Source organism: Mustela nigripes, chromosome 7, assembly GCF_022355385.1.
Source record: "Mustela nigripes isolate SB6536 chromosome 7, MUSNIG.SB6536, whole genome shotgun sequence".
NCBI classification, from domain to species: Eukaryota; Metazoa; Chordata; class Mammalia; order Carnivora; family Mustelidae; genus Mustela; species Mustela nigripes.
This window is the reverse complement of record NC_081563.1, coordinates 140,238,244-140,263,563: the sequence shown is the minus strand read 5'-3', so window position 1 is coordinate 140,263,563 and position 25,320 is coordinate 140,238,244. Positions and strand designations below refer to the sequence as shown.

The window sequence follows — 25,320 nt, the reverse complement described above, 5'->3', positions numbered from 1 at the left end:
AGAGAGAGAGAGAGAGGGAAGCAGGCTCCCTGCTGAGCAGAAAGCCCGATGCAGGACTCAATCCCAGGACCCTGAGACCATGACCTGAGCCGAAGGCAGCGGCCTAACCCACTGAGCCACCCAGGCGCCCGAGGTTTATGCTCTTGATGGTGTTTCTTATAATAGTGAAAACAAAAACCTGCCCAACTATACAAGTAAGCACACTCAAATGCAACAGTATAGTTTTGTGGGTTTTTAAAAAAATCATTTTGTAGAGGGAGAGAGAAGGGCGGGGAGGGTCAGAGAGAGGGGGATAATCCTAAGCAGGTTCCATGCCCAGTGCAGAGCCTGACCTGGAGCTCGATCTCGTGACCCTGAATAATGACCCAATCAAAATCGAGTCAGCTGCTTAACCGACAGAGCCATGCAGGCGTCCCTGGAACGCTATAGTTATTAAAAATGTATACAAAGGGGGTGCCTGTGTGTCTCAGTGGGTTAAACATCTGCCTGCAGCTCAGGTCATTATCCCAGAGTCCTGAGATTGAGCCCCACATCAAGTTCTCTGCTCAGTGGGAAGCCTGCTTCTCCCTCTCTCACTCCCCTTGCTTGTGTTCCTTCTCTGTCAAATAAACAAATAAAATGTTTTTTTTTTTTAAATGTATACAAAGGGGGCGCTTGGGGGGCTTGGTTAAGCGTCTGCCTTTGGCTCAGATCATGATCTGGGGGTCCTGGAATAGAGCCCTGAGTTGGCTCCTTCCTCGGCGGTAAGCTGGCTTCTTCCTCTCCCTCTGCCTCTCCCCCGCTTGTGCTCTCTCTTGCTCAAGTCAAATAAAGTTTTTTTAAAAAAATGTTTATTTATGGGGCGCCTGGGTGGCTCAGTGGGATAAGTCTCTGCCTTCGGCTCAGGTCATGATCTCAGGATCCTGGGATGGAGTCCCCATTGGATTCTCTGCTCGGCGGGGAGCCTGCTGCCTCCTTCTCTCTCTCTGCCTCTCTGCCTACTTGTGATCTCTGTCTGTCAAATAAAGAAATAAAATCTTTTTAAAAATGTATATTTATTTATTTTTAAAGATTTTATTTATTTGACAGAGATCACAAGCAGGCAGAGAGGCAGGCGGGGGGTGGGGGTGGGGAGCAGACTCCCTGCTGAGCAGAGAGCCTGATGTGGGGCTGGATCCCAGGACCCTGAGATCACGACCTGAGCCGAAGGCAAAGGCTTAACCCACTGAGCCACCCAGGTGCCCCACAGGTGTGTTTTTGAATAAGCAAACCAACCTGTTCCGAGAAAGGAAGACAGAAAAGGTACCTGTGAATGCCGGCCGTGGCTGTCGTCAGCCCCTGTGCTGTCCACGCTCCTTGATCAGGAGAGGCCGACTCATTATCCTCACCCGGAGACAAGGGAACTGGCGCTTGGGAGAAGGAGGTGCTGCTCGCTCCAACAGCAGCTCCTCCCAGCAGTGCCCTTGCTCCGACCCACCCCACCACTTGCTGCCACCCTCCAGGCTCTCAGAGCTCACCTCACACAAGTCCCTTGGGTAGAGCAATACCTGGTCTTCCTCAACAAATGGAATTGCAAAGCCCTTCAGGGCTGGGTCCACATCAGATTCCTGATCTCACAAGGCCCCACAGATTCTTACCCACAGAATATTTGAATATTAATACATGAAGACCATGTGGGGCACCTCGGTGACTCAGTTGGTTAAGCATCTTTTTTTTTTTTTTTAAGATTTTATTTATCCACCTGACAAGAGATCCCAAGTAGGCAGAGAGGCAGAGACAGAGAGGAAGGGAAGCAGGCTCCCTGCCGAGCAGAGCCTGATGCAGGGCTCGGGTCCCAGGATCCCAGGACCATGACCCAAGCCCACTGAACCACCCAGCGCCCCTAAGCATCCGAGTCTTGTTCTCAACTCAGGTTTGATCTCAGGGTCTTGAGTTCAAACCCCACATTGCGACACCCAGTATGGAGCCTACTTTTTAAGAAAAGGTGGGGAGAGAAAGAAAAAGAAAAGAACACCGTGAAAACAAAAAACAACCCCCCCCGCCAAAACCAAGAAAACCTCATGGAACCCATTCCCAAAGTAAATGAAGGTCAATGTGCTTTTCACCCTTTGCACTAGCTGACTGGACCTCTGTGCAGGTGCGCGGCTCATCCGCGTGAAGTAACTAGGCTTCCCTGCTATTTTTTCTGGGCAAGCCTGCTCTCTGACCCCAAAGGGAAGTCTGATGGTCCCAGTGAGAGTGCTGACCACCAGAACACCCCCAACAGCAGGAATGGAACATGTGGAGCCCTGGGCCAGCAGAAAGGGGCTCCCCCAGAGGGCCTTAGGGGTGGGTGTGGGGAGCACCGCAGGGCATAGCATTAAGGGAAAGCAGAGCACACAGCGCTGTGTCTTATGAGTAAGGGGAAAGGAAGGAGAATACACATTCTTATTTGCTCGCCTTTTCATGTAGAAATGTAGGACGAACACGTAATGAGTCATCACAGGGGCGCCTGGGTGGCTCAGGTCCCCACCATCTCAGGTCCCGGGATCAGCCCCATCATCTGGCTCCCTGCTCATCGGGGAGTCTGCTTCTCCCTCTGCCTCTGCCCCTTTCCCCGACTCGTGCTTTCAAATAAATAAAATCTTAAAAAGAGAAAGGGTCATCATAGAGGGCAGCAGGCCACGGGTGGGGAACCCAAGCCTGTTTCTGAGCACATGCTGGACCCACTTGTTCATCTCACAGACCCCGTGCTAACAAAGGAGTCGTCAAACTGCGCTCAGGCCGCTTAGCCGGCAGCCCTGCACTCACTGAGGCCTCCCGTAGCAGCTGACCCACTTGCCGACCCTGCTGACCAGCGCCTGCTGTCCCCACTGCGCCTGCGCCGCTGTAACTCAGGAGTTACTCAGGACAGTTGGTTCGTTTTCTCAAGGTTGCCCCTCGGGGCGGGGCGGGACTCTCCCACGATGCCTGCAGCCCACTCAGGGGCCTTCCTCCGCCTGAATGAGACTGTGCACCTGAGGGATACATGCAGCTTTCCTGTCCCTCACCACTCGGGTGGGAGGCAACGAAATTCGATGCTCACAGCACTTCCGAGTGGCTCCCGAACAGGCCCAACCCTTCAACGGGGCTAATGTGGTCAGCCAACCAGCCTCTCTGGTGCCTGGCTTGCCGGCCTCTAGCTGCCTAGCTCTGAGTCCGCTTGTAAGCTGGCCGGCTCCTTCTCACCCTCCCTATGCCCCTTCCTCAGACACCCCACAGACCCGTCACCACAGCTCTCTCGGCGCACTCTGTCTTCACTCAGGACTGAAGAGCTTCGCCTGCTTCCCGGCTGCCTCTCCCTCTCCCGAGAGCGTAGGCCTAAGGCAACAGGATCGCAGCGGGCAGATCGGCTGCTCCTCTGACCTTCACGACTGAAGAGAGACGCACCACACAAGCTCACATGGGTTCTTCCCCAAAGGAATGCTTTATTGACAATTTCCCCATTATCCACTTGAAGGAAAAGATGAATCCGTTACTACGGTTGTGTCCTGCTTTCTCACCACACCCCATCCGTGATTCTAACCCTGAAGAAAAAACACCAAATGCTGTTCCTCCCATGGCGCCAGCACAGACCGCAGTCCACCCAGGGTGTCTGAAGTGACCAGCGGACACTCGGCTTGCCAGAGGACACCACGGTCTCCCGGAGTGGACTCTGCTCTCGGTGCGCTCTCGGCCTGCTGGGAGCCAATAAGGCACGGAGCTGCCCCTCCAGACACACGCCATGCGTGGGGCCCTGACCACAAGGCTGCTGGGGTGTGGCAGCTTCAGAATGGGAATGAGATCTTTGTAGCTCCTGAGAAAAGGCGAAAGCAGAGTCCCAACCGACCTGATGCAGGCAGGGCCCATCTGCTTCTCACTTGTCCCCAGGGTGCAGCAAACGGGCATGTTGGAGCCAAGCCGTCTGTGGAGGGTGCTGGCTTCTGCCTCTCCTGCCCACCCCCACCTCCACCCCCCGAGGCCCAGAGCCCTCTGACTGGCAGGAGCTACCCCAGTCCTTGAGGAGAGAGAAGCAAGCTTCACACACTGGAATGCAGTGTATCAGCTGAACAAAACACACCAACAGTCCAAACATGCTGCCCTTCGGGCTAGACGCAGAAGTCTACATAACGCTCAAAACCCACTGAAGAACCCTTATTTTCATATAAAAAACATTATAAACAAATAAAGCATATTGCGATGTAAGGCTTGTATGTCAGCTTGAGTCCAACGAAATAGTGTTTTCTAACGGAGACTAAAGCTGCTTCGCTTGGCTTAAATTGTCGAAAAATTCACTGCATTTAAAAAATAAAGAATTTGCTTTTGTTAAAGCTAGATCATTAGTGTAAGAATTAGGCGGCTGTTGATAACCAGTTTCTTGCTGGAGGGTTTCAAAAAATGGAGTTTTCTCATTTAGCATTTGAAATAAAAACTGAAGATCAGATGACTTTCTGGATGAATCTTTCTTCCGCAGACTCCTTCTATAAGTCACGAAAGGGGAGGCTGAGGAGATACCATTTATTTTATGCTTATCACACTCCCGTTCCTTCCACGCTCTCGCGAACTAACAAGACCGCCAAAGGGCCCGCTGTCTACTCCCTGCACCCCAGGAAGGGCGGCACAGGGGTCTGCATCTACCAACGTCAGTGGAAAGCATCTGCGTACAAGACCGCGTTCTGCAGAACTCATGCGAACACAGCAGCCACGTCTACATGGGACGGCAGGACCCTCCTCAAAGCCAGCTCGGTGCATCCACCCGGGATCTGACGGGCGGCTCCGCTGCAGCGTCGCGGCTGTGGCGATGAGGGCGGGCTTGCACTTCTCCATGGCCGGGCAAAGCTGGGATGGGCTTAGAAAGGCGTGGGATCGGGCAGGGGCTTGGAGCCACTCCCGGTCGGGGAGGGCCGGTTCTCAGTGCCATTCGCTCTGCCACCGACCACCTTAGACTACATGTGGGGAAAAAAAAATCGAGACAAAAAATAATAAAACCTGAGACAGAGCACACAATGCTGGCACACCCTAGGCCTTGCTGGGAACCCCAGCTGTTCAGCTCTCTACGACGTCTACACCACATCAACACCAACGGGCAATAAAGAGGAACAAATCCCCGACACGGGCAACAGGCTGGCAGTATCTCTAGGGGTTTAGGCTGTGTAGAAAGAGCAAATCTTCCAAGGCTCCACGCTACATGGTTCCGATCCTAGGACACTCTGGCAATGACAAGTCATCACAACGGAGGACAGATGAGCGGTGGTGGGGGCAGGGCTAGCAGAAGGTGAGCCCCGGGAAGGACCGCAGTGGGGATGAGACCGCTCTGCACCACGACTGTGTCACTGTCCTATCCCGGTGGTGCTACTGCGCAACGTGATCACTGGGGAAACTGTGGAAAAGGTACAAGACCCCCTGCGTTAGTTCCTGGCACCGCACATGAATCTACGGTGCCCAAGTTCATTTACGTAAAGGACGCGTCACACCCCACCCCAACGAGCCAAGTGAACGGTCCGGAGAGTTACCTTTATGTTCCCAACTCGGTCTTCAAACGACTTGAAGGTGGCAGAGTTCCTTTAAAGAGAGAGAGAAGAGGTCAGTGTAGGGAGCAAGCGGCCGTGCCTCAATCTACAGGGCTCAGGGTCAGGGCCAGCCTCCAGAAAGACCCCCAACTGCATCCCGAGACATTAACAATGGGACACACCAAAAGGGAGGGGGGCATGTGCCCCGACAATGTCATTCTGGAGGCCTCCAGGTCAGAGAAGGCCAGCCACAGCCGCCCACCGCAAGAAGGGAAGACCGGCACGCCACCAGCGGGTGAGACCCCGACTTCACACGGGCAAACCGCAGACCCCTCGCCTGGGCAATAAGTGGGATGTGGGATGCGTTTCTGCTGTACCCTAAATACACACTGATGTACCACACAGATGTCACAAAAAGTCCCAGGTGTTCCTGACACAAACCTCCCACACAAGTCCAGCAAAGGAAAACCGAGGACAATTCTGGAACAGGGGAGCGAGGAAGCGGCAGAGGAAGAGAAAACAGGCCAGCCCCAGCCCCAGCCCCAGCCCCAGCCGGCACCCTTTCCACAACCAGCTCCAGCCTCTCTGGCTCAGCTCCTCCCGGTACCTCGCGCCCCTAGGGGCAGCCTGGCAAGGACCCCCAGCCACAGCAGAGTGTCCCGTAACAGGGATGGGGGCTCTGCGGCTGCCTCCCCATGGAGAACACACCCGTGGGAGGTTTTAGGAACAGGCCACGGCTCTGGGTGTTCTGAGGAGACCAGGACTCCCCTCCAGAAGCAGATAAAAGTTTCCGTAATAGGCCCAGAGGGACCTCAGGCCTCCTGGCTGCCACATATGTGCAGGATTCTCTCTGCCCCCCACCCCCGCGGCCCAGCCCCATGGGAAGCCCTGGAAGCTTTCCGATGGAGCCTGTATGGTACAATGCTCTCCTCTGGGCCTCACCCCCACTAGCTCTTTAGCCTAGAAGGGATCTTTGCAACCCCTGACCCACAGGAGGCCGCCAGGGGAAGACAGTCCTTGGCTCAGGCATCTGGGAAGTGTGAGGCTAACCGCAGGCCTCACCCACTCCCACCCAGCCCCCCTCGGGCTCTGAGAGCTCCGGGGCACGAGCGCACGTTACCTCATGGCCGGCATACTTATCGAGTGGCGGACTGAAGAGCTGCTACTCGGAAGCATGGGAGAAGCAGAGAAGGAAGCAGGAGTTAACACAGGAACCAGGCTGGCCATCACCACGCCCATCAGCTTGTGCACACAGACACCCGCCTTTGTAGGGTCGGTGAGCTCCGGCCACAGCACACAGAAGGGCTCCCCACACCAGGAGGAAAACGCAACCCCAGGCTCCTCTCCCTGGCCTCCAAAGCTGCCCCAGAAACAGACAATTCTAAGGGAGAACTTTAAAATAGGAAACTAAGAAGACCCAGGCCTGGGCCTTTAAAACCCTTTCGGCACAAACAACTGTCAGACGTCCTTACTTGACCTCACAGCAAGTGAGGGGACTTTTTGGTAAAAGAGAAACAAGCAGGTCGAGTAAGTAAAAATATTTACAATCACACGTTGTTCTGGATTTGGGTTCCAGGCCTACGAGCGGGATGACGGTGTGACAGGGCAGCAGCGCTGGCGTCAGGCTAGAAAAGCACGACCGAATCGGCACAGAGCGAGGGCCACTCAGAGGGGTCCCAGTGAGCTCACCACTCTCCCAGGATAAACCGTCTCAACTCACGGGGACAAGACTGCTTCTCAGGGGAAGGAGAAACCATGAGCCGGCATTTTGGAGAAAGCAGCACTGACCACAAGAGTGAGAGGGTCAGCAGGACCCTCCCGCACGAGTAGGTCTCCCCTCGGGAGTCCCCAGAGGTGGGGGCTGCGGGACAAGCTCAGTGAGGCCGGCCTGTGGGCTGGCGAGGAGTCCCACGGTCACAGCCCGAGGAGCGCCAGGCAGGCAGAACGCCAGGCGGGCCCCCTGCTGCCCCTTCTAGCGCAGCCTCCCATGGGCAGCCAGACACCACCCTGCCCTGCATCAAGAGAAGAACCTTCCAGAGGTAACGTCCAGCAGCAGTCTTACCTAAAGGAGTGTGAGAACGGACGAGCCCTGAAAGGCAGCAGCAGGAGGAGAAGAAATGCAGTGTTAGGAAAGGGAGACCAGGGTCCACCCCAGCCCCTCCATCAAGTTCTGGGAGGCCACGCAGGGACCCCCATGACCACCCCCAGTCCTCACACCACCAGGAAGAGCAGAACGTGCACGCTGTCTCCTCTCCCCCAGCTCCAAGTCCTCGACAGGCACATGACCACACCTCCACGACCCCACCTGGGTCACAGACGAGGCACTGTGTGTCTGTGACTCTGTCTGGAGTTAGAGGGAAAACCCACAAAGAGCAGAGCAGGGCAGAGGTGAGCTGAGGGACCGCCCTCAGGGTCTGCATGTGCCACTCCCCAGAACTCAGGTCAGCCAGGCTCCGCCACAACCTCCACGGCCACAGCCGGCGCTCTCCCTGGGGCCGCAGCCAGACCAGGGCGCGCACGCTGTGCTGCGACAGGACTTGAGACGCCCCCAGGGCCGTGCACCTTGTACTCTGGCTCCGTCGGGACCGCAGACAGGTTCCAACCCAGAAACACACATGGGCAAAGGCGACACGGCCACATGCTCCTCCATGCAGCCGGGCCCAGCACCTCTTACCCCCAACGTGGACATCATCTCCGAAGCAACACAGCCACGTGGGTGGGCAGCAGGCCTGCCATCTCCAGATGGAAGGAGCGGGAGTCTGAGGGTTAGGGGAGGCACGGGCCTTCACAGGTCACCCACAGAGAGACCCACCCCTGCCTGAACCCAAGTCCAGCCCTCTCCCAGCCGGCCACCTCGTGCCCCAGGGCATGCAAAAAGCCTCAGGCCAGGGCTGCTCCCAGACAGGCCCGCACCGATGTGGGGCCAATGTCTAACACACAGGCACTTCCCTACACCTCATTTCCATTCCAGGAGGGGGTAAACTCTGAGCCTCGGCTCCAAACCAGGGAGGCTACCGGGCCGTGGCCTCAGACAGCACCTGAGACAGCACAGTAAGGAAGCAGCGGACACATCGAGGTGCCAGACTTCACGGCATCCCCGAAAACACAGCAGAATAAAACCAAAGAGCCCCAAGGTGAGGCACAGCAGCAAACGGGACAGTCCCTCCGGGCACGTGGAATAGGACCAGGTCCCTCACGCCAGCTGGCCTATGCGTGTGAAGCGCGGTGCTAACAGGGAGGCCACGGGCCACACGCCACGGGTCAGCAGCGAATGCCGGGAACGAAGAGCGGGAACAAAGGAACAGACGCCGAGCCGAGCCGGAGCCCGCGGCAGCCCCACCACAGTGGCTCCCGGCAGCACCAACGCTCTGCAAGCACTCGACCGTGAGTGGGGACACGCAACAAGGGCAACGCCCAAAGTGACAGGGGACACGCTTAGTGAGCACTGACGCTGGCCGCGAAGACGCTCGCTGCCTCCTCCCTCAAGTGCTGGTACCAGCCTGGCGTTCTGAGCGAAGAACAGGCACCACCTGGCACATGGCTTGCCCCGTGGCATGGGGACGGCCTGCCGTGAATCCGCAGCCCTCCCCGGGAGCAAGGCCTGGCCCCCAGTGGCGTGCGATGGGTCTGTCCCAGGCTAACCACAGCAGGCATCCCCGAGGGCAGCGGTGACGGCGCATCTAACGTCACACGACGTGCGTTAGAGGCACCCACCCACGCAGTCTTGGCCGGTTGCTGTGAAGCCCACCGGGCAGCCGTCAGCTCGGAGTCATGGCGGGTGGGGCCCGAGTCATCACAGCCACTGTGGACAGGCCTGCGTCTACAAGCTGACCCAAGAGGACCCCCGGCCATCCCACAGCCACTCAGGAGCCGGACCAGAGCCCCCACTGTGGGCACGTGAACTCCTCAAGCACAGAGGAGACACACGGACCGCAGACTGACTGTTCAGAGTCTCCGAATGTTTGAAATTTTTCAAAATAAAAATCAGAGGGGGACGAATTCCATCAAACAAACAGAAGGGGGGCACGGCCCCGGGCAGAAGCCAACGGGGGAGGGTCTGTGCCTTCACCCCTGGCTGTGCGGCCAGCGCGCAGCCCCCACCTCAAGGCCCCACCAGGCAACTGGCGGGCCTGTGAGGGGAGGAAGTGCCGAACCTAAGCAGGCAGGGAGGCAGCACACCCGAGGGTAGGAGGGGCGCGGCTTCCGAGCCGGGCAGGCCCCGATGCCGCGCTCAGCCCGCCAAGCCCACAGGCGTCACCACACTGTGCTTCTCCGCTGTGAGAAGACAGAGGCCTCAGCATGGGCTCTGTCAGCACGGGGGCTGCCCGGAGGCGTTCCGAGGTCCAGAATCCCGAAGTGAGGGGACCGGGGCTGCGTGTGGGTCAGGGGCCAGGGCAGGGCTGGGCGGCGGCGGCCAGGTGCCTGCCGCGGTAACGAAGCCCTCTGCACAGCTGCTGGCCAGTGCGCGCTTCGCTCTAACCATCGTGAGAAGGACGCCTTGCCAAGGGCAAACGAGGCGGTGGCCGAGCCAGGATTCACACCGTGGCCTCGGGCCCCAGGGTCCAATCCCTCGGCTCAATGCAGCGGAGCCAGAGACATGGCGGGTGCAGCCCCGGAGCCCAGACCAGGGAAGGCTGGGTGAGCCACAGCCACCAGGCTGCGCGTGGGTGCTGCCACGTGTGCTCAGAGGCCCTCTGATGGCCGTGCAGATCTCCTCAGCCCTGGGAAGACCACTCAGCCGGGGCCCCTGGCCCATGGCCGCACACGCTCTGGGATCTGGGCCAGGCAAACGTTCCAAGGCAACAACACGCTTCCCCACCCCCACCCCCACCCCACCGGCCGGCCTGCCCAGAGTGACGCCCGACCCGGACACTAACACCAAACGGGGGCCACCGTCCCTCTGAGGAACTTCAGTGGGAAGCACCCAACTCCACGGATCCCAAGCGTTAGAAGTTGCCCCGAAGAAACAACAACCTCTTCCCCCAAGAAACACAGACATGGCAAAGAGGCAGCCCACAGAAAAGGGACCACGCACCGACTGGTCCAAGCTGGTGGGCCCACCTCTGTGGCTGCCAAGGGGCCCCGAGGGGTATGCATCTGAGCCCTAGGCCCCTGAAGAGCCCCCAGCAGCTCTAAAACCCTCACCTGACTTGCCCATGCGACTAGAGCGTCTCACCTCATGTCCCCGAGCTTTCTGCTAATGGCGGAGCCCACGGTGGACAGGGCAGCCGACGTCTTCTGTCCCGCCTGGGAGAGAGTTTCTTGAGTCTTCTTGTAGCTGAGAAGAAACACCAGTTGAACCAACCCAGAAGAAGGAGCCGTCATCAACCGTAAGCCAAGAACACCAAGCGCCCAGAGTGTACCCAAGAGAAGGAGACAGGAGCCGTTCGTGAGCGTGTGCCTGGCCCAGCAGGGAGGGGGTGGACCACAGGGACAGAAGCGGCACGGCCAGGTCTCAACCTGCCAGATCTGAAGCAACTGTTTCCTGACCTCCTCCCACCTCACCTAAAGCTCAGGCGCCCACTTCCCTTGATCTCTCGCCGCGCTGAGTGTCTGCCTCCCGCCCTGAAGACAGCCCTACAGGGGCCCTGGGTCTGGGACAGAAGACAGAAAACCCCTTGTTCTGTTAATCTGGGAAGCTTCTTATGTCAAAACTCCACCACGCCCCTGGGGGGCTGGGTGCACTGGACAGTGTGGACACGGAGCACCCCCGTCTGTGCGGTCTCACAACACCCTTTCGGCGCCGCAGGACCTTCACCTCAGGCCACTGTTCTCAGTGCCTAGGGGAGCCTTGGATCACAGAACAGACCACCCTCTCCGTGCCCTCCTGCCCCATCCACCGGCACGCAGGTTCGTCCCAGAAGACACACAGGTCCATGACCTCAATGTCTGTGCGATGGCCACAGAGAAGGCAGGGACACCGCTGGGCCACCTGGAGAGCTAATACGTGGTCCTGCCAGCCCTTGTCCAGCCACCATAAACAACAGACACAGCCGCCTGAAGCCGAAGGCTCATTTCTGGCCAACCAAGCAGCCCTAAAGAAATGGCTTCTTGATGGCCACGCTCTCAGGACGCCGGCCTATTCTCTGAAATCACTTTCTGAGGGCTCGCTGGTGTCCCCGGGTCACGGGGGAAGGTCAGACAGCGGCCACGTCAGGTCCTCGGCAGTCCTCCCCCATTCGCTCCCCAGTGCGATCTGCGGGACGCCCCACTGGGAGTGCCTGCTGCCCCCCTCCCTCTCCTCCCTCCTGACCACACGAGGTGGGGTTCTGCCATGACCCCCCCACGCCACCCCATCTTGTGTGTGGGGGTGTCCAGCCTTGCACACTCCTGGGAGGGCCTCCCTCAACTGGGCAGGCACTCTTCACAGCACCGTGGGGCCTCAGGCTTCTCGGGTGCCCAGCAGGGCTCAGGACTCAGAACATGTGCTTTCTAGCCAGGGAGTTTGAAAACATGTTGAAGTCACTAGAACAGTGAGTTTATCTTAGTTTCCCAGAAGGTTCATGAATCCCAAAACATACTAATAATGGAGAAAAAATAATCTAAAATCTTTACTGTAAGGGCACCTGGGTGGCTCAGTGGTTAAGCATCTGCCTTCAGCTCAGGTCCTAACCCCAGGACCTGGGACTGAGCCCTGCGTCGGGCGTCCTGCTCGGCGGGGAGCCTGCTTCTCTCTCTCTCTCTGCCCCTCCCCATTGCTCGCTCACTCTCTTCCAAATAAATAAAACCTTTAAAAATTTTTAAAATAAAATAAAACCTTTACTCTCAGATTTGCTCTGGATTTCCTGAAGGCATACACTAAAAAAGCTTCTAATTCTGAATCTGACCTTCAGCAAAATCTGACGACCAGAAACCCCGCCCCCCCCCAACCTGCTCGCGACAGAAACGTTCACAGAACTGAGCGCGAACGGAAACAAACCCCAGGTAGGAATGCAGGAGCCCATACAGCTCCAAGGCTGGGATCCGGACAGGCCACCCAGCAGAGGGGCCGACCCCAGCTGGTTCCCGCTACGAGAAACCCAAGTGCATGCTCCTTCCGGGAGAGTTTCCACACACTCCGCTGTAACCCTCCAAGGCGCCTTCCCACCTGACGCAGCCTAAGCCGGGAGCCACCACCCGTACCACACTGTCTCAGGGCCGGCGGAACTGCGGCAATAAAGGGCTCTGGAACCTTCTCTGGGGTCCCTACCTTGCAGTGAGCCTTTGGGCCCCCTCACCCTCACGCCCAGCTGGCGAACTGCTTTCACGTCAAAATGAGTTAGCACAGGTTGCTGCGAGAAACAGGCTGGCAGGCACGGCAGTTACTGGCAAAGCACTAAGCACGAGGTAACTAATGGCGCTATTTAGTTTCAGAAACACAAACTCAGAAAACGTCTTCCAGCCACCTCTCGTGAACCAACGACTACGTAAGACCCCGTGGCCCTGTCTGTTGCAGTGCAAGAGTCTGAAGCAGAGGCTTGAAGGCAAAGTCGGCACAGGGTGTCTGTGCCCACGGGGAAGCGGCAGCTGGAGGGACCACAAGCCTGGGCTGCGGACTGTCAGGGACCAGCAGGTCCTGAGGGGACTCAGGTTGGGGCCAGCCACCAGACGACAGACAGCAGGGACCCTCGCGATGGGCCACTGTGATGGGCAGCGCCCCTGCGGAAGACTCAACAGGGTGGAAGGAGGGGTCACAAGTGACTCCTTTGGAGACGGGAACCCCCAAACCAGGGCAGATGCAGAAGTGGAAGCCACGCTCAGGCGGAGACAGGGCCGGGGGCCGAGTCTGCGTCTGGACACAGGTAACTCGAGCCTAGACTTGCTCAACAGTACTAGACTGAGCCACCCTGGCCAGCACCCCCTGGAGGGTCACTCCTACCTTTTCAGAAACCAGAGGTGCAGGATCCCGACAAACACCAGGCCCCACCATCAGTCAGGTGGAGCGCCTGCTGGAGGTGCTCGCTCCGGGATCCTCCCTTGGGGGCTGCTCCCACTTCCAGCTCTGGGGGGGCCCGACTGCAGAGAAGCTTACAGCGCCCCGACCACAGTGAGAGTCCAGCGAGACGCACACCAGGTCCTCCACACCGGGCCCTCCTGCTGGGGGGCTGTGAGCTACAAAGACTCAGCCCTCACCGCTGGGCACCCCCACACCGGGAAGGAGGAGCCGGACAAGCTGCCACTGTCTACGTCTGTGCTTTCCGTCACGCGCAACCGAAGGACTCAACATGCCAACGAGTGGCCATGGAGTTCGCCTGGTGCCACACGCACATGACTGCAGCTCTGTCTCCCAGCAGACAGAGCCCGGGGAGGTGCCCGTGTCGCAGCCGAGGGAAGACAGGACGAGAGCACCAACACTGCCTCTGCCCAGCACGGCCTCACGACAGCCGGCTTGGGAGGCACACACGTGTCTGGTCGCCAGGGATCCCTCAGGGGCAGTCATACCCCACCAGTGGCCTCCCACAGCGATGACCAGCCAGGCACCTTCGCCCCAGAGAGCGCAGAGCAGCCAATGTTTTTAGTCACCCCACCCCGAGCTGGGTCACCGTCCCCCTGGGCTGTCCCTGCAGAAATGCTCCAGCCCCCGGAGCTTCACTGTGCCAACTCTTCCACCAGCGCAGCTGGGGGTGAGGCCTCAGGGGAAGGGTCATCCCACCGGCCACTTCCATGCCAGAGCCACAGGCTCCTCAGAGGAGTCAGCGGTGTTAACTATCTGAAGCAGCACTGTAGCCACCTCACGCCACCTGGTGTTACAACTGGCACCAAAGTCCCCTAAGGCTCTTTTTGGGTTAAGTCCGCACCATGAGCCTGCCTGGCACCCAAAGTGCACAGGTGACAGCTGCTGCCTCAGCCTGGAGAGCACCGGCGGCGTGGAGCAGGCATCGTCCGACACAGCCCCAAAGACGCCGCGCGCAGAGTGTGCCCAGGACTGCTCTCACCCCAAACCGCACAAACGGCGGGACCCGCCAGAGTGCCCTGGCGCCCAGCCCTCCCCCCCCCCAGCCAGGGACACCAAGCTGCCGAGACCCCGAGCACAGAGCCAGCTGACCTGGGAGCCCAGCGCCGTGAGGACCAGCTCTGTGACAACTGCTCCCTTCCAGGCAGATCGAAGGCCTGCCGGCCAAGTCTCTCCGGGAGACACCATAGCACTTCCTCCTCGACAAGCGATGGAAAAGAATCCCAGAAAGCCGTGATCTCATAACGTGACCCACTCAGTTCAAAGGAACTAGAATCCGACTGGAGCACAGGTGAGAGAAGTGCTATTTCCTTGTGTAAAGAGCTCAGATAAAACACAGCTTTAGCAGACACGAAGACCCATCTGTGTTGTTCCCTGCTCTGCTCGTATTCTGCGTGCCTGAGAGCTCAGTGCCCCTCAGACCAAAGCGACCCCAAGATCCCACCAGCACGGCCCGTATGGCAGCCCTCACTCAAGAACCCCCTCAGCGGGAGCCCCGTCTGCAGAGCAGAGAGGACCAAAACAAGCCCCGAATCACTACCGGCATCAGCCCAAACGGTGCGTAGCCACTCTGCCCGCTCGCAAGGCTGAGGGGCGCCTACCAGCCGGAGGTGCCGCGCAAGTCCCGCCAGGCCTCTCCTCTAAGGGCCGCACCCGTGCCAGCCAGATGGAGGTTTTCAGTGCAGTCTGTGGCCGAGCGGATTTCCTTCAGCGACTGCACCCGTTTCATGAGAGTTTTACTTTCATTTGTGTTTAAGAAAAAGTATATTAAAAATAAAATACCCCCGAACACTAAAACCAGGTTTGTGCCAAGTGCGCACAGCCTCCCTGTCCCTGAAAGGAGCGGCAAGAGGAAGAGAAGGGGAGGAAGTGCTGGCGGCAGAGGCACTCACAGGTCTGACTGGGTCACTTTCTCATTCCACTCTCCAAGTTTCTCAGAAGTTTTCACATAGCTAAAAACAGAAAGTCTGTGGTAAATTATTTAGAACAATTATTTCAACTAAGGTTTCGAACCCAGGTGAAATCCCACGGAGCACGGCAGAGGGCCGGGTCTCCAGCCTGCCTGAGAACGGGGTCTGCCCCTCCTCTCAGCACCGGCTTGAGGCCCGGGGAGGCCCACGGCAGAACCGACCAGTCCTATTCCTACCGTGCCGGTCCGACCCTGGATGATACACTTCAGAAGAGCCAGGGAACTACACTTCCCAAGTTCAGAGAGCTGAGTCACATCTGGTCAGAGGTCTTGGGGCTGTGACCACGTCCTGCTCGTGAGGACTCCCGTTTGCTTCAGCAGGTGGGGGATCACAGGAAAATCAGTCTCATTGAGGACCTAATGAGCTTTCTCTCACATTTGGACCCTGAAATACATTCTTCTCGTTCTTCTCGATTTCCGCCTGGACGACTAGCTACTGTATCCACCTGCCGCCTTCTAAAAACATGTGGACTCTGAGCTCTTCCCACGCATACCCGCTGCGAGACCAAGAACTCAGAGCCTCTGCTGGCTGCCAGCACACAGGCATAGTGAGTCCCCTAGGACTTAACCTCCCATTGACGTGGCAAGGGCACCGATCTGGTGAACGCCCTCTGATCACCAGGGGCACCTCTGCCGCAGGCCGGTACCTACGCGTTAGAGACCTGCACGTCATGCCAGCTCCTGGACAGGTTCTGCTTCAGGCCCTCCAAGGCAGAGAGGCCCAGCTTCCTTTTCAGCTCTGCACAGTGCCTCTCCTTGGCCGCCAGGACCTGGCGCAAAGTGACAATTTCCTCTTCCACCTACGAAAGCACACAGTTGGTTAGCTACCACTGCTGCGGGAAGTGAGGAACGCCCCAGCCCCCACACACTGCAATGAGAGGGTTCCCAGAACTGTGGACAGACTTTCCACTTACAGAAACATAAATGTCTTAGGAACAGAGGCTACGTCACGCAACTGTTCTGTTTTTATCTGGTACTAGCACCCCAGCTTCTTCAGGAAGACTGTCCCATCCCCCCAAATCAAGTGGTTCTGGTGGGGCTATCAGGCACTGTGCCCACCCATGAATCACCAGGCAAGGCCTGTCAGAGCTCTCCCCTGGGACTGGGCACAGTTGTCAGAAGAGACAGGCCCCTCTACCTCCAGGCTCCGCGTCTGGGCCCAGAAGCGAGAACTGCTGGCAGCCAGGCCCCATCTACACTGGGAAAGAAGTAGAGCTGACAGACAGACGGATGGCCAGAGACCCAGGTGACAGAGCAACAGCCTTATGGCCACATGTATGTTCCTGAGGTTTGCTTGAGGCCTTGGGAAAGGCAGTCACCCAAGCCAAAAGTAAATTCTCTTTTGTGCTTAAGGTAGTGTGAATTGGGAAACAGAAAGAATCCTGACGATAAAGACCTGAACCTTCTCGGGCTCTCAAATAAAAAAAAAATGTGACCTGAAAAAGCAGCGTCTTCTAGAGCGTAACGGCTCCAGAGGTCTATTTCCAACTGCTGTGTGATAGCTGCCGTAAGAAAAAAAAAGTCCTTCTCTTAAAAAAAGTGATGGTTTGGAGTAAGATAACAAAAAGTAGCTCAGAGCCCTTACACCACTAGGTTTTCCATCAGAAGACAGCTGAAACAGGAAATAACTTATAAACAGGGTCATCTAAGGCCAGACTGCTACCAGTTAGTCCAGCAGTAACGACCAGCGACTAGAACATTCCACACACAGTGTGGCCACCGACAGAGCTCGACGGTGTGCAATCCAGCTGTCTTGGGCGAGGTGCACACTGAGAATTTAAGTGACACTGAGCTTCTCCACTCTGCAGCTCAGCTCTGAAGTGACCTACTGCTAAACACAAGCCTGGCTGCGCCACTTGCGGCGAATCCCTAACCTTCCCTCGGCTCAGAAACAGCTGCAGGGTCTCTCTCCCCTGATCTGAGACCTGGTTGGGGGGTGAGGCTTATCTGCACAGCCAGCTCTTTTTAGACTCAGGATGCAGCAACACAGGCTCATCTCTGGAGACTGAGCAGGGCTGTGACAGGCAGCGCATCAGCGTCTGCCGGATCCGAGGCTACACTCGGATGTTAGCAAATTCAAGGCACCAGACCAGGAACCCCAAGCAAGTCACCATTAGAGTCTGCATCACACGGTAAAAAGAAGTGTTCCTGGCCGCTGCTGTGAGTAAAACTTATACTTGGAGATTTGGGCTTTTAATTACCATTTCCTCTTAAAAGATTCACTTTAAAAAGATCACATGCAGCACTTTTTTAGAGAAGTAGTATTTTTAAAAGGAAAATGGAGATCTAGGGATGGATAAGTTTGTGGAGTCTGGGAACGAACAAGTGTTAATTCCAACAAAGAAACTCCCCTTGATGGGGGGCTCAGAGCAGCTGCCCAGTGTAGACACTCTCCTCACAGACTCCCTACGGGATGCCAAGCACACACAAAGCCACCACAGAGAGCGGTTTCTGTGGGACTCTGGGAATGACCTCCCAGGGCAATTTCCGCAGAGCACAGCTAGCCCTATGGCCCCCTCAGGCTAATGAGGGGGCCTGAACTCATGGTCCCCCCAAGACAGACGGCCAAGACACAGCACCTTTGCAAGCTCAGCCCTAAGCTCCTCCTCCTCAGCCTCAGTCAGACCCTCGACAGCAGGAGTCTGGGCAGCCACCGCTGTGTCGACAGGGACATCTGTCATGGAGTCGGACAGCAGACCTTTGTTAGGAGAATTCAGGTTGATATCTGCCAGAGACAAATAAGGTCAGAAAGTGTCAATGAGAAGTTACGGAAAGGGGCGCCTGGGTGGCTCGGTCGTTAAGCATCTCCCTTAGGCTCAGGCCATGATCCCAGGGTTCTGGGATCGAGTCCCGCACTGGGCTCCTTGCTCAGCAGTAAGCCTGCTTCTCCCTCTCCCACTCCTCCTGCTGGTGGTTCCCTCTCTTGCCGTCTGTCAAATAAATCTTAAAAAGAAAACGAAGGAGAAGTTACAGAGAAGTCGACAGGGAAGAGATCTCCACCAAGGAAGAAAGCAAGGACGAGAGGACGGGGCACGAGGCACTGGAGGGGCTGCGGAGAGAACCAACACTTCTTCTCTAACAGGTTCTGCAGGGATGGTTTCGCCATCAGGCTGAGGGCATGTCAGGCCACCACGGTGCTACTGCAGGGCATGAGAAAGGCTGGCACAAGGCAGCCGGACCCTAACTCTGCCTCCCCCTATGACAGCGCACGCTCCGGAGACTGGAACCTTTGCTATAAACAAAGCAGTCTGACCTAAGGGATCTCCCAATTTTTAGAGCAGAGAAACTTAATACAGCTGTAAACACAACAGGCACCACCTCCAACCAACCGATCTGCAGAGCACACGCTAAAATTACACACAAGGAGCACATGCTGGTCCTCCAGCCCCGGCAAAACAAAACAAAACACCGTCTGTGCTCGACTCTCCTTCCACAGCAACACGCAGCCAGGAGCCGAGAAAACACTGCTTCCGCCCCTTCTCGACACCCAGATCAGGCTCCAGTTCCCAGAGTCACCGTCTTCTTTCCGAATTAGAAGCATCTTCCCGTCTGCACTAAACGTTGACAAGATCCCGCACAAGGAAACAGGGGTCTGCTTTAGTTCGTCCCGGCTGCAAACCCACCGCTGCCCTGCAGCACACACAGGCCGCACAGCCGCGCGAGCAGGCCCTGCACGGTGTCCAGCACGTTTACAAGTAAAGGCCTGGGCAGCTCCAGGGCTCAGTCCGAGGAGCATGAGGCCTTTGATCTTGGGGTCATGAGTTCAAGCCCCGCAAGTAGCGGTCACTTAAATGAGTGAGAAACATCAGTAATCAGTAAGTAAAATAAACACAGTCACAAAAGTGTCAGGAAGGTCAAGTGTCTTCTGGGCACGTTTCTCCACCGCGCGAGTCCTGGAATCTGCTAAGAGCCCCTCTAGCTTATTGCCCTCCCAGGCCCCAGGCGGCGGGCGGTCAGCGCGTCCTGGCGCTGGGTCCGGTTCGGGCAGAAGCACGTCTGCGTTTTAAGCAGCGGAGCTCAACCTGCATGAGTCGGCTTCACCCGCGAACCCGCCGCGCCGAACCTCCTCAGTTCGCTCAAGGCCGCGTCTTCTCCGTAACCCTGGTCTTCTCTCCCACAACACCGGCGACCGCTCCCGGACGGAGCCCACAGAAACGACCCCGACAGAGACCGGGCGCTTGGCCAGACACGGTCACTCGCGGGACGGGGCCTACAGAGCCGGGTGGAGGCGCGGCCGGCGGCAGACGCCCCCGCGAGTCCCGCTCCCCAGCACGGCACGACCGTCCGCGCGCGGACCGCACGAGGGACCCTCTCCAGGGGTGACTCGGAGCGAGAAGGGCCCGGCAGGCCCGCGCCCCGCCCGCGCCCCGCCCGCGCCCCCACCGGTGTCCCGTCGAGCACCGCACGCGACGCGCAGACGAGCCGCGGGAAGGCCCCCGCGTCCCGGAGCCCGGGCTCCGCCAGCAGAAACGCGTCCGGCACGCACCGGCGCCCACGCGCTCCGACCCGGGCGGCCCACGAACCCGGCCCGCCGTCACCCGCGCGGCCCTCGGGACGCTGGGGCCCGGCTCCCTCCCCAACAGCCCGCAACGAAGGCGGACGGGACCCCTCCCGGCCGCGACCCGGCCCGCGCGACCCGGCCCGCGCCACCCCGCCGGCCGCTCCGGAAACGGGCCTGGAGCGCGCGCCGCCCGCCCCGGGAGAGGCCGCGGCGCGTCCCCGTGCAGGCGCCCGCCCGAGGGCCCCGCGTGCGGACCGAGGCCGGCCGACTCGGCGGGCGCCGGGCGGGGGCACGAAACCCGCAACGCCGGGGACGAGGAGCCGCTTCCGGGCGCCGGTCCTCCGAGCGGCCGAGCCGGGGGCGGACGACGCACGCCACGGCCCGCGGACGCTGCGAGGCCCGGCGGCCGGAGGAGCCACGCGGCGGGCCCAGGCGGAGGAGCGGCGGCGCCGAGCCCGCGGGTACCTTGGCCTGCGGAGTCCATGCTCGGGCCGCGCGGGGTCGGGGCCGGGGCCTGCGGCGCTGCGGAGCCGAGCGGGCGCGCCGGGACTCGCTCGCCGCGTACACGGCCGTCAGCGGAACCGCCTCAGCGCCGCGGCGTGGCGTAATCAGCGACGCGACGTCCCACTTCCGCTCCGGCGCGCGCTCCGCCTTCCTCCCGCCCCCCCCACCGGCGTCCAATGAGGGCGCCGTTCGGCCCCGCCCCTCTTAGCCGCTCCGGTCTGATTGGCCGAGGCTGCGGACGGGGGGGCCGGAAAGGGCGGCCGGGTTCCCAGGGAATCCCTCCCACGTCGGCTCAGCCAGCGAGACTCCCAGGTAGAAAGGTCCGGGGGAGCCCGGGGAAGGTGGGAAGTGGGAGGACCGTCCAGCGTGGCGCTGCGGGGGCGTGGGGTTGGCGCTCGCGGAGATGCCGGGGGTCGGCCGCGGCCGAGAGGGGCCCCGGCTGACGCGCCGCCCAGACCGCCCGCTTCACGGGACTCTTCGTTCAGTCGTGTGGGGCCGACGCGGGGAAAGGCGCGTCCCCGGCCCGGCCCGAGGCCGCCCGGTGCGCGCGCGCCGCGCCCCGCGGGGCTCCTCGGTCCCGGCTCAGGCGGCGCGCGGAGCCAGGCGGAGCCCCCACTTGGCACATGAGGACCCCGAGGTGGGGGTCGTGTGTCCGCGACCCTCAGCCGGTGAGGGGCGCCCAGCCAGCGCGGGAGCAAGAGTCGGCCGGGCTTCTCCACGCACCGGTGTGTGGGCGCCAGGCCACCCGGCTTCGCTGGAACAAGCCCCCGGGCCCCCCTCGCCCGGCCCTCGCGGCCACCGCAAGCAGCTGCTCCGATGGCGCTCCGGCCCTCAGGATCCGACCCTGCTGGACCGCAGTCCCCTCTCCAGCCAAGCCTCCCTCGGCAGGGAAGCCCCTGAACCCGGAGAGCTCCGCCCCGGGGGCAGCCCAGAGCTCAGCTCCGCACCGGTGTCCCCCGGGCGCGCACCTGCCTGGCTCTGGCCGGCCCTGGGCTCGGTGCGCTCCGGGGCTGCCGATTCCGTGTCTGCCCCCCTCGGCCCACCCGGGCGAGCCCCAGTCCCCGCTTCATGCAGCTCGCGGCAGGTGGTAGAGGGGCCAAGGGCCTGTCCCTCATTCTGGGATCCAGCCTTGAGCCAGGAGCAATGCCCGGCGCGGGTCTGGCTCAAGGGTCCCCGAGCAAGTGAGGGTCGGTCCGTGCCGGCGGGTCGGCTGCCCACACGGACACGCCCCTGTGAGTCCCTGTCACTCCCCGTGTGGTCCTTGCCTGCAGAAGCCGGGCAGGTGGAGGTGCAGAGGGGACCCTGCAAAGAGCCCCGCGTCACGCTCCTGGTCGGGTCTGGCTGCTAAGACTTGCCTGATAAGCTTCCAGGGCTCGTGTTCCTTCACAGGTAGGGGTGACCTGTCCAGACCCAGAGCCATCCTGTAGCCCAGGCCGGATTAAGAGCACCTCCCACCTCCTGGGGTCCCACTGCCCGCGTTCCCGCCATCCTTTTGAGTGATCAAAGCACCCATCACACAGAGTTACCATAAACTGGGTCTACATTCTCTTTGGGAGCAGCTGGAATCCACAAGTGTTGGAGGGAGGGAGGGGAGGCGCCCCGGAGAGGGCGAGCACCGGTGCCCGGGCTCTGCCTCGCCCTCCCTCAGACACCAGGTCGGGATCCCCCGGCAGGGCCAGCTGGACCGCTTTCGGGTGCGGGAGGGAAAGGCCCTGAGGCCCCGGAGGGGCGCAAAGGCCCCGAGGCGCTTGCCAGCAGCTGCAGGGGCGAGGGCTACAACCTCCAGGGCAGCTGGAAGTCCTCGGGCTCCAGCGGACTGCAGTGAGTGGCCTCCACATTCCTGAGGTGTTTGCGAGCCAGGAACAGCGCGAGCTGCCGGCGCCGCCGCGGGCTCAGGCCCTGGCCCACCAGCCAGGGGAAGGAGGGCCCGTGCGGGCCCCAGGCCTGCCCGTCCTCCCGCTCGTCCTCGCGGCGCGCGTGGTAGGAGCGCAGCAAGGCCAGGCACCACTCGTCGTCCACGCGGTAGCGCGCATACAAGGCGGCCTCCTGCGCCCGGCTGCCGGCGCGGAGCCAGCGCGTGACCACCGCGACGCCCTCCCGCGCCATCACCACCGGGTAGCGGTGCTGCAGCAGACGCAGGAGCAGCTCGTTGCCGCGGTTGCCCTCCACGTCGCCGGACGGCAGGGGGCGCAGGTGGCCCGAGGTGCTGACCACGTCGTCCTGCGTGCGCCGCAGCAGCAGCACCGGCCCCGGGTAGCGGCACAGCTGCTCCGCCACGTTGAGGTTGAAGTGCTCGCGCACGGTGCGCACCACGAGGCCCTTCCAGCTGTGGGGCATGACCTTCAGGGCCAGCGGCACGAGGTCGTCGAAGGTGGCGTCGAGCACCAGCGCACCGAGCTCCGGGTATGTCATGGTGGCCCAGGTGGCCGTGAAGCCCCCGATGGACCAGCCGTAGACCACCACGTGCGCGGGCGGGAAGTGAAGGCGGTGCAGCGCGTACTTGACCACCACGTCCACCGCGTTGGCGTCATGCTGCGGGAACGGCGCGCCCGTGCTGCCCCCGAAGCCCGGGTGGTTCCAGCCCAGCACCGAGTAGCCAGCCTCCAGGGGCGCCGACAGGCAGCCCATCTCGTAGAAGCCGGCGTTGCCTTCGCAGCAGATGACCAGGCGCAGGCCGCGGCCGTGGCTGCCCGGGTGCTGGCGGCGATCCATGAACATGGTGTCGATCTCATTGCCGTCACAGGCCACCAGCTTGGCGCGCCGGCCGCGGTAGCGCTCCACGAGGCGCTCTTGGCCCTGCTGCAGCAGCGGCAGCAGCGCGCGAGTCATCAGGAACATGGAGCCCGGGTACACGAGCCAGCGGCCCAGCGAGTGGGCCAGCGCGTAGCTGGCGAGCTGGCCCGGCAGCTCGCGGATCTGCTGCAGGAGGCACTGCGTCTGACTGCGCGCCCCGCGCAGCGGTCGCCCTGGCGCGTCCCCGCCCAGAGCCGCGCCCCGCAGCAGCCACACGCCCGCCGCGGCCGCGGCGCACGTCAGCGCGCGGTGACCGCTGCCTCCCCCGCCGGCGGCGCGCACGTCATCCCAGCGGAAGTCCACGGGCCAGCTGCGGAAGTTGTAGGTGTAGTGGGCGGTCAGGTAGATCTTGAACACGTGCACCAGCGCCTTCACGAAGCAGACGACACACATGGGCGTCGAGGCTACGGGGCGCCCCGCGCGAGCCGTGACGCCCAGTCGCCAGGCCGGGGTCGCGGCTCGAGGCCCAGGCCCGGCCCCGCGGGCGGCTGCAGGGGTGAGAGCCGCGCAGAGCTGTCTCGGGACATGCCTCTTCAGGGCTTGGCCCTAATGGCCTTTGTGACCTGGGCCTTCCAGGGTCCAGAGGAGGCGGCCTGTGCCTGGCAGGGGCTGGCTTTGTGAGTCATTGTTGCTGGGGAAAGAGGCAACACCCGGTGATGGGCGCACAAAGGGCTCCCAGGCACTGTGGACCTCAAGTTCTACCCCGCCCCCAGGACTCAGGGGACTCCGCCCCAGCCACACCCTCCCCAGACCCTTCTCTGCCTGCACCCTCCCCGGGCCCTACTCCACCTGCCTCCCATCACACCTTGACTACCAACCACCGCTCCCCGCCCCCCTCAACTGAAGGTGGACGGACAGGCTGGAACATCTACTGCCTTCGCCTCTTCCTGGTCAGAAGCCAGGGTCTCACTGGGAAAAACGCAGGGCTTCCCGTGGACTTGTGGATCTCTTTCCCGCTTGGTGAGGTATCCACGTGGGTGGGAAAGGGAGCTAGGAGCAGGCAGAAGCAGCTGTTTGGATCAGGCTGTGGGACAGTCTGCAGCGACATGGGAGTCTCCTGAAGAAGGCTGGGAGTGGCAGTTCCCTGTCCCGGGCCCCACTGGGGGGTGGTGCCTCAAGACCTCCCAGTGCAAGGTGGGGTGGCCCAGAAAATCCAATATGCTTTATCAGCCTAGGGGAGAAACTGAGTCTGGCCCGTGGGCTGCTGTTGGAGCAGCGAAGGCACTGTGTGCTCATGGCCTTGCCCCGCCGCCACCACCACCTTCCTTCCCAGGAGAGGGGGTGAGCTCGGGCTGGAAACTCCCCACCTGTTCTAGATCCTCTTTCCACTGGTGCCAGCAGAAGCAGTGACCTGCAGGTAGGTCCTGCCTGGCCAGTGTTCCTCATTTTTGGCCCTTGGCCAAGCCCTCCTCCCCACTCTCACTCAAACCACACCACAAATTGTACCTTCCTCTTTTCTGGAGGGCTTTGGTAGGTTCCTCTTTTTCCTGGGTCCTGGAGAGGGCCAGCCCACCTGAGGGCAAAGGGGGCAGGGTTACAGCCAGGGAAGAGCTGGGCTCTGAGGGCTCATTCAACAGTTGCCTGGAACTGAAACAGGGAGTTAGCAAACCTAGCCAGACCCTTGGATCCCCAGACCTGCCTCAGAGACCCAGAGCGTTCTGGGAAGTCTGGGAAGGGAGCTCCAGGCTCCTGCAAGCCCTCTCTGCATCTGAGTCCACTGTCAGCCCACTCAGCCCCCACCAGGTTTGGGACGCAGAGCTGGAGACTGTTAGGGTCCTTGGGGGTTAGGAAGCAAGAGCAGTCAGTTGAGTGAGTGAGTGAATTGGGAGCTGAATGTCCCTCCCACCAGGGTCTCCAGATAAAATGCTGAATGCCCACTTATATGTGAATTTCAGATAAACAGATACTTTTTGAGGATAAGTGTGTCCTAGATATTGCATGGGTCATACTTATATTAAAAAAAAAAATCTTTATCTGAAATTCGACTATAACTGGATATCCTGTTTTTAGGTTTGTTATTTTTTGCGAAACCTGACGACTCTACCCTTGTCACCCCTCTGCGCCCCCCTCCCCCCAGTCCGCGAGATCCAGACTTTCCTGATTATCCAGCTCCTACCCCAGGCTGGGCTGCCCT

At 60.2% G+C, this 25,320-nt stretch overlaps 2 protein-coding genes across 12 annotated transcripts; both read right to left on the bottom strand.

Annotated features, from left to right (window-relative positions):
- Positions 1-3,396: 3,396 nt before the first annotated feature.
- On the bottom strand, positions 3,397-20,490 carry TPD52L2 (TPD52 like 2). Of its 11 annotated transcripts, none has more exons than XM_059407449.1 (9): positions 20,355-20,479; positions 17,968-18,113; positions 16,040-16,188; positions 15,312-15,371; positions 10,663-10,764; positions 7,549-7,575; positions 6,607-6,648; positions 5,490-5,538; positions 3,397-4,922 (listed from the first exon to the last, which is right to left on the bottom strand). In XM_059407449.1, the coding sequence occupies exons 1-9, from the start codon at positions 20,371-20,373 to the stop codon at positions 4,827-4,829; spliced, it is 690 nt and encodes a 229-aa protein (XP_059263432.1). In that variant the 5' UTR covers positions 20,374-20,479; the 3' UTR covers positions 3,397-4,826. The 11 variants fall into 11 exon arrangements, with proteins under 11 accessions (XP_059263432.1, XP_059263435.1, XP_059263434.1 ...); XM_059407455.1 differs by having other exon boundaries at positions 4,829-5,356; positions 20,355-20,483; XM_059407452.1 differs by lacking the exon at positions 15,312-15,371 and having other exon boundaries at positions 20,355-20,482.
- Positions 20,491-22,166: 1,676 nt separating this feature from the next.
- ABHD16B (abhydrolase domain containing 16B) lies at positions 22,167-23,667 on the bottom strand. Its single transcript, XM_059407448.1, has one exon. It carries the CDS (start codon positions 23,577-23,579, stop codon positions 22,167-22,169), a length of 1,413 nt encoding a protein of 470 aa, XP_059263431.1. The 5' UTR covers positions 23,580-23,667.
- Between the last annotated feature and the right edge of the window lie 1,653 nt (positions 23,668-25,320).